General features: G+C 40.7%; 2 protein-coding genes across 2 annotated transcripts; both read left to right on the forward strand.

Annotated features, from left to right (window-relative positions):
- The first annotated feature begins 2926 nt into the window (after nt 1–2926).
- Nucleotides 2927–3787, forward strand: LOC148023397 (uncharacterized). Its single transcript, XM_087695397.1, has one exon. It carries the CDS (start codon nt 2927–2929, stop codon nt 3785–3787), a length of 861 nt encoding a protein of 286 aa, XP_087551523.1.
- Nucleotides 3788–6340: 2553 nt separating this feature from the next.
- On the forward strand, nt 6341–6715 carry LOC148023398 (mannose-specific lectin-like). Its single transcript, XM_087695398.1, has one exon. It carries the CDS (start codon nt 6341–6343, stop codon nt 6713–6715), a length of 375 nt encoding a protein of 124 aa, XP_087551524.1.
- Nucleotides 6716–6988: the final 273 nt, after the last annotated feature.

Here is a 6988-nt window from a genome sequence, read left to right on the forward strand (position 1 = left end):
ATCAATGAGAAAACCCAATGTTTGAGTGACCACTAGCAACCCCTGTGGCCCTTAGGCCATAGGGTTTAGATATAGGGATTCTTCACTAACAAGTTGTATATATCTTCGATCATTTGGGTCTATATTTGAGTGATCTCTAATCCAGACATAGGAATGTTTAATAAACCCCATCAATGAGAAAACCCAATGTTTGAGTGACCATGCCACTAGCAACCCCTATGGCCTAAGGGCCATAGGGTTATGATATAGGGATTCTTCACTAACAAGTTGTATATATCTTGAATCATTTGGGTCTATATTTGAGTGGCCTTTAGATGAGACCCCATCAAGATGATATCCCTACGGCCACCTTTTCATAGGCCCTTGTAGGAGAAGATGGAATCCATATGACCACCCAGGTATAGAAATGTATAGGCGACCCCATCAATGAGAAAACCCAATGTTTGAGTGACTATTAGCAACCCCTATGGCCCTTAGGGTCAAGATATAGGGATTCTTCACTAACAAGTTGTATATATCTTGAATCATTTGGGTCTGTATTTGAGTGTCCTTCAAATGGAACCCGTATGACCACCCAGACATAGGAATGTAGAGGAGACCACATCAATGAGAAAACCCAACATCTGCCACTAGCAACCCATATGGCCCTTGGACCATAGGGTTAAGATATACGGATTCTTTGCTAGCAAGCTGTATATATCTTATACGTATGGCCAAGTGGTCCCCTTTTAGGACCTATCATGGGCCTAGAAAGCCCTATGGCCTAAGGGTCATAGGTCTCATGAAGAAACAATACCTTGGTAGAGATCTCCTTCAACCTCTCTTATTAATTTTGTCTATTTAATTCAAAATATTAGGTGACTACTATTGAGTTTGATTAGTCTTACCTCCTTACTCTACAGTTGTTCAGCAAAGCAATGAGGTGAAGCAAATCGATGATAGTAGTGATATCAACCAGCAAATAAAAGATAGAAGTGATGTCAACCAGCAAATTGAAGATAATAATGATATCAACCAACAAAAGGATCTTTACAATCCTTTAGATAGTGTGTGTAATGATCAAGAGAGAGTTACATTTCCACCTAAGTTGCATTATACATTATACGACTATACGTGAATAATTGTATAATCACGTATTTGGTGAACCCTTAGAAATAAATGGTTGCATTATACGATGACACATCACCTTTAGACATTGACTCGCTTTTTTACAGGTTGTATTCGAGCGAATAAATATATTATTCGATCGAAATATATTCTCTATATATACAGGAAACTTTCGGGTTAATTTTTCCCGATTCTATTTGTACTCTTCTAGGTTACACACAGGATGTGGTACACACACTAGAACTAAATTGGGTGCTAGTTGTGGATACCTATCCTTTACATCGAGACATTAAATAGCATGCACACGCCAGTGCTAGTTTGGGTGTTGGAGGTGGACACGCTAATTTGGGTGTTGAATGTGGACACGCTATTTTGGGTATTAGTGGATTGTGGTGCTAAAATAGGGTGGACACGCCAATACTACTTTGGGTGTTGGAGGTGGATACACTAATTTAGATATTAATTGTCCATGGTGATATTTGATTGTAGTGCGTACACAGATGTATATTGTTAATTAATTTGCATATATCTTTGCATCTCCCCTATTATTATTTTGGTTAATTCTACAAATTCTTGTAATTTGAAATGACTTGTGGTAATGAGTGGGAATATGTTGAAGAATTAAAAGCTGGAAAGAACACTTCTCATGTATGATGCAAGTCATGTCAGCATGAGTTCCATGCTAGCGCAACTAGAACTAAAGAGCATCTACTAGGGATGGGTGTTAACGTGAATCATTGTCGTAATCCACCTTCTAATGTACATGTAAAGCTTTCCAAATATATTCAGAAATTAAAGGCCTCTGGAAAGTGGGGGGGGAGGTTACACTATTGAAATTACATCTACTACAAGAAATAATGATGCACCAAGCAATTTCGTGAATGTACTACAACATGTGGGTGGCTCCTCATCACAACACTCACAGTTGATGGATGAAGAACATAGATACAATGTGAGTGCAGGCTCTCAGGAACACGGATGCTCTAACAACATGGACAAATCAAAGAAAGGAACTCTGTATAGTGCATTTGATAAGTCATCAATGCTAGAGTTGCACTTGAAATGTACACAAGCTTTCATTGCTTGTAGGATATCTTTGAATGTAATGAGAAATCCCTTATTTCAAGATGTTTTGATGTCTCTTACAAAGCCTGGGTTTGTTTTTCCGGACTACAATAGGATGTGCATAGAGTACTTAGACAAAGTCAAAGGTGGACTTGAGCAAAGCTTGAAGTGTTCTGTCCTTGATTATGTACCTACCTACGGATGCACCATAGCTATTGATGGATGGATAGATTGCAAGAAGAGGCCTCTAATAAATATCATGTGTATATGTCCAAGGGGGTCAGTGTTTTTGGATGCAATAGATACATCTCTTAAAGAGAAAACCTCCATGTATATTTCAAAGATATATGAGAGGGCTATTGCACATGTTGGAGGACCTGTTAATGTCACATCTATAAAGACTAATAATGCCTCTAACTATAAAGGAGCAGGGATGATTATACAAGAGAACTACAAAGAGATTACATGGGTTCCTTGCGCTACACACTCAGTCAGTTTACTCCTCAAGGATATAGGGAAAATGAGTTTTTCAAAACTTACTTTAGTAGAGGCACATCATGTGGTTAAGTGCATCAGGGAGCATCAATTTACGTATGTACTCTTTCGCACAAGGTTGGAAAAAGTATTATGCATATTTTGTGCTACATGCTTTGCTACTGCTTATTATGTCCTTGAACGTTTATTGGAAGTGGGAGATGCATTGAGGGAAACAATTGCAGATGGACGATAGGTTGGATGGGTCACTAAGCATTAGATGCATGCACTTACAGCAACGAAATGCGCAGCAACAATCAGCTCAGATGCATTTTGGGTCAAGGTGGACAAAATTGTGAGTGTCACTAAGCCATTTGTAGGATTGCTAAGAGTTGTGGACAGTGACAAATTTGTACTTGGTAAAGTATACTGGCTCATGTCTGAAGCAATATGCAAGGTAAAATCATTTGAAAAATTGAAGCTTGTAGAGCGTAAAGAGATAGCCAATTGTGCAGAAAGACGATGGGCAATGATGCACACTCTCCTACATGGTGCTGCATTCATGCTAGATCCTTCGTTTCAATTGCATGATCAAACAAAGAATGATGAGGTGACTCGAAATTTCCACTTTGTGTGTGCCCAGCTGTTGCCTGGGGAAGATGGAAAACGTGCATTTTATGGTCGCATACGGTTTTTTGGTAGAGAGGGAAAGTTTAGTGACAAGTGGTGTTTAGATGCCATTACATGCTTAAGTCCACTTGTTTGGTGGAATGAGTATGGTTCTAATGAAGTAGAGCTTCAACATGTGGCAAGAAGGGTATTATCAATGGTAACATCTTTAGGCAGTTGTGAGCGAAATTGGTCTGCATATGATTTCATTCATACTAAGAGGCGTAATCGTTTAAAAGCTTCAAGGGCAAGAGACCTAGTGTATTGCTTTTGTAATATGCGACTGCTTCATAGGTCGTCATCAATTGCAACTCGTATTACACATGCAGAAGGGAAGCCACATCCAAGACGAACGCACAAGGTTGTTTCTAAAGACCAAGGTTCAGAGTCTGAGAACGAATGGGAGGTTGATTCAACTAATTCCAATGTGGATGATATAGTCCCTACTATTGACAGAGTGAAGACAACATAACATGCATTTAAGACTAAAAAAACATAGCAGGGGAAAAGAATAGCATAAACGATACATTAGACAGAATCTCAAAATTATATTCCATGTATCAGGTCTTGAAATTGAATACCAAGATATATACAAACGTTGTCTATATATCAACAAGTCTTAATCCAAATTTACAAAATCACGAGTTTGTGTGAGCTTATCAATTGCAAAAGTATCGCCAATTATAGGAGGTGGAGGAGCATGCGCATCCTCATATCTCTTGCATACTCCTTTTAGTCGTTGATTCTCTAACTCCATTTCAACTATTCTCAACTCTAGCTCATGGACGCGAGTTACCATAGTGTCTACGGTGAGTCCTTGTGTCACTAAAGTCATGCCTTCGGCTGCAAAATTCGTTAAGATGTCATGGTCGTTGGTGGTGAGTACCACAGGCTTTGTCTGCTTCAATTCTATGCCCATCTCTCTTGCCCGCTTTCGATCGACGGGATGACCCATGCCAATGCCAGCGTTCTTGGCTCTTTGCAGCCACATAACTTGCCTTCCTAATATGTCCTGGAAATATACTTGTTGAACAAAGTATATTGCCACTTGTCCATTATTAGGTTCAGTCTGGTGGTTCTCCGCAAATCTTTGATATAGTGTGCATGATAATCCTATGTGTTGAAGCTTTGATAGCTTCATTGGATATTTGCGCTTTGGGTCTCTTTGTCTGCTGTGATTTGTCGATCTAAATAAAACATTTCTGAAAAATTCTATTGGGCAAAGAAACTTCAATCCATCGAGGTCAAGAGGAGGGCCAACCAAGTGGTTTCTTGGTTTGGCCCAAGTGACATGAAACAAAAAGTGTGTATATGGTTTCACTATGAAGGGGATTGGAATTGATTGGAGTTTGAATTCTCTTGTATATGCGTGTTCAGTCTCAGTGTCACTCTTATGAGGGAGATGTGTTCTCCATGCATGCTAACTTAGCACTTAGCTTTCTTTTTTCTATGATGATTATATCAAGGATTGTATCAAGCAAGGAAAGCTTCTCTTTGGCCCACACAAAGAACATGAACAAGATACCAAGGATTGAGCCGAAGAAGAAGCGAGTACAAAACACACACGCAAGCAAAGAAATATCCTCTATGGCCTTTCTCGGAGAGAATCTCAATCCTTTTCGGTGATGAGGAGACTAAGAGGTGAGATTCCATATTGTTGCTAGGTGCTCAGGTAGTGTTTAAGAGTGGCATGAGAGTGTGAGTTTTTCCTCTCATCCTACTAAGCCCCTGTGATTGAATCTTGGTGCCTAGAGCAATTCTCAAGTTGTGTATTTTTCGCGTCTCTTTATTGTTTTGGGTGTTGGTGGCATGGTGAATGTTCAAGGGCAATCTAGCTCTGGTCCTTGTTTTGTTTTTTCTTTGTTCGAGCTATAGTTGGCGATGACCATGTTTGGTTGTTGTTCATTCCAAGGCTCTCAAAAGGACTATTTATAGAGGTGGTTCTCTTTCCCTCAGGCCTTCTCACAATATCTCAAGGGCCGGTTCGCTATCCATAAACCCTCTATATCACATGTGTTAAAGGTGTATTTTTAAAACCCCTTATCTATGAGTTTTTAATTATTAAAACACACTCTATTTCTATTCAATATGTAAATGCCCCCTTTAAAATGGAAGCCTTTTGTAAGTAAATAATATGCAAAAAAGGATTTTAAAAAGCAGCGACCCCCCCATAGTGCTAGAGAAACTATATCATGAGAACAAACCCGATTTGGTACACCGATGATTGGTGTACTGTGTGTGTGTGTTCACGCATGTGGATGTGTGTGCTTGCAAGTGTTCTAGCTCTCTCTCTCCTCCAATGTTTTCAATTAAGTAGCAACATGGTGAGATTTTTAAGAACATAACCATAAATAGCACATAGATAATGCTTTTGTAAGGATGGTGTGTTGTACTATGTGTGTATGCACACATGTGGGTGTGTGTGCTTGCAAGTGTTCTAGCTCTCTCTCTCCTCCAATGTTTTCAATTAAGTAGCAACATGGTGAGATTTTTAAGAACATACGAACATAACCATAAATAGCACATAGATAATGCTTTGGTAGAGATCGTGTGGCACATGTCTCTGCCAATACTATAAGGTCGTTGTGTGTGTGTGGGGGTCTCGCTCTCTCTCTCTTTCACACACACACCCCCTCTCTCTATAATGGATGCTTTCTTTTACACTACCTTTGGGTTTCCTTGGTGGGCATATTTTGAATAGTGTTCGAGTGATGAGTGCTTGTGTTGTAGCTTGTATTATTGCTATTGGTGGGGACATGGGAGAAGGGTGGTATGGTGTTCCATGCCAAGCTTTGTTCGATACGGCGCATACACCGCATCTTATGTCCACTCTCTCCATGGACCACGAATGCTATAATTATGAGCATAAAGGAAAAAGGGAATAATAAAGATAATGCCGCGAATATAGATAATGCGGACATAATAGGCAATTATCACCTGCGCCTATAAAGAGGCAAGACGGCGATGAGATGATCAAGTGCAGAAGAAGAACTAATAGCACCTTCTGAAGATCAGGATCAGAAAAATGGCAGCAGAGCAGGCGAAGAAACATGGCTCCATTTTGTACGCCGACCAAGAGCTGGCGATGGATGAGAGCTTGACCTCGGAAAATGGGCAGTATTCTCTGATCATGCAGGGTGATGGGAATTTTGTGGAGTACAAGTCGCCAGCTGGAACTGCCGTCTGGCACAGCAACACAGCTAAGCGTGGCAAGCGGGCCTGCCTGCAAAGGGACGGCCGCTTACTGGTGCTCGGTGATTGCGGCACGGTGGAGTGGGCTAGCTCCGACAAGCCTCTCAAGGACGACAGCTACAAGCTAGTGCTGCAGAACGACGGCAACGCCGTCATCTATGACGGCGCTGACGTGTCCGTCTGGTCTAACTGCGTCGACAAGAAGTAGCTTACATACAAGTTACACTACTTATAGAAGAGGGGTGGTGTTTCTGCCTGTGTTGTAACTGGATTGGGCCCAGGTGTTATATAGCTAAATAAAACAATGGCCACCTCTCATCGTCTGCAATCTCTCTCTCTCTCTCTCTCTCTCTCTCTCATCCCACGTTTGTTTCTCTCTCTCTTTCTCTCATCCCACGTTTGTTTCTACGAATCTAAACTCACCAGATTTACGTGTCTAGACTTATGTAGTTACGGTATTTCTAGTGTTCTCACGTCTAGG

The sequence above is a fragment of the Lygodium microphyllum genome, chromosome 16 (assembly GCF_053477565.2).
Source record: "Lygodium microphyllum isolate KBCC chromosome 16, Lygodium_microphyllum_v1.1.10, whole genome shotgun sequence".
NCBI classification, from domain to species: domain Eukaryota; kingdom Viridiplantae; phylum Streptophyta; class Polypodiopsida; order Schizaeales; family Lygodiaceae; genus Lygodium; species Lygodium microphyllum.

Coding starts and splice junctions, on each gene's coding strand:
- LOC148023397 (XM_087695397.1), top strand. CDS start 2,927: ATGCATGCACTTACAGCAACGAAATGCGCAGCAACAATCAGCTCAGAT.
- LOC148023398 (XM_087695398.1), top strand. CDS start 6,341: ATGGCAGCAGAGCAGGCGAAGAAACATGGCTCCATTTTGTACGCCGAC.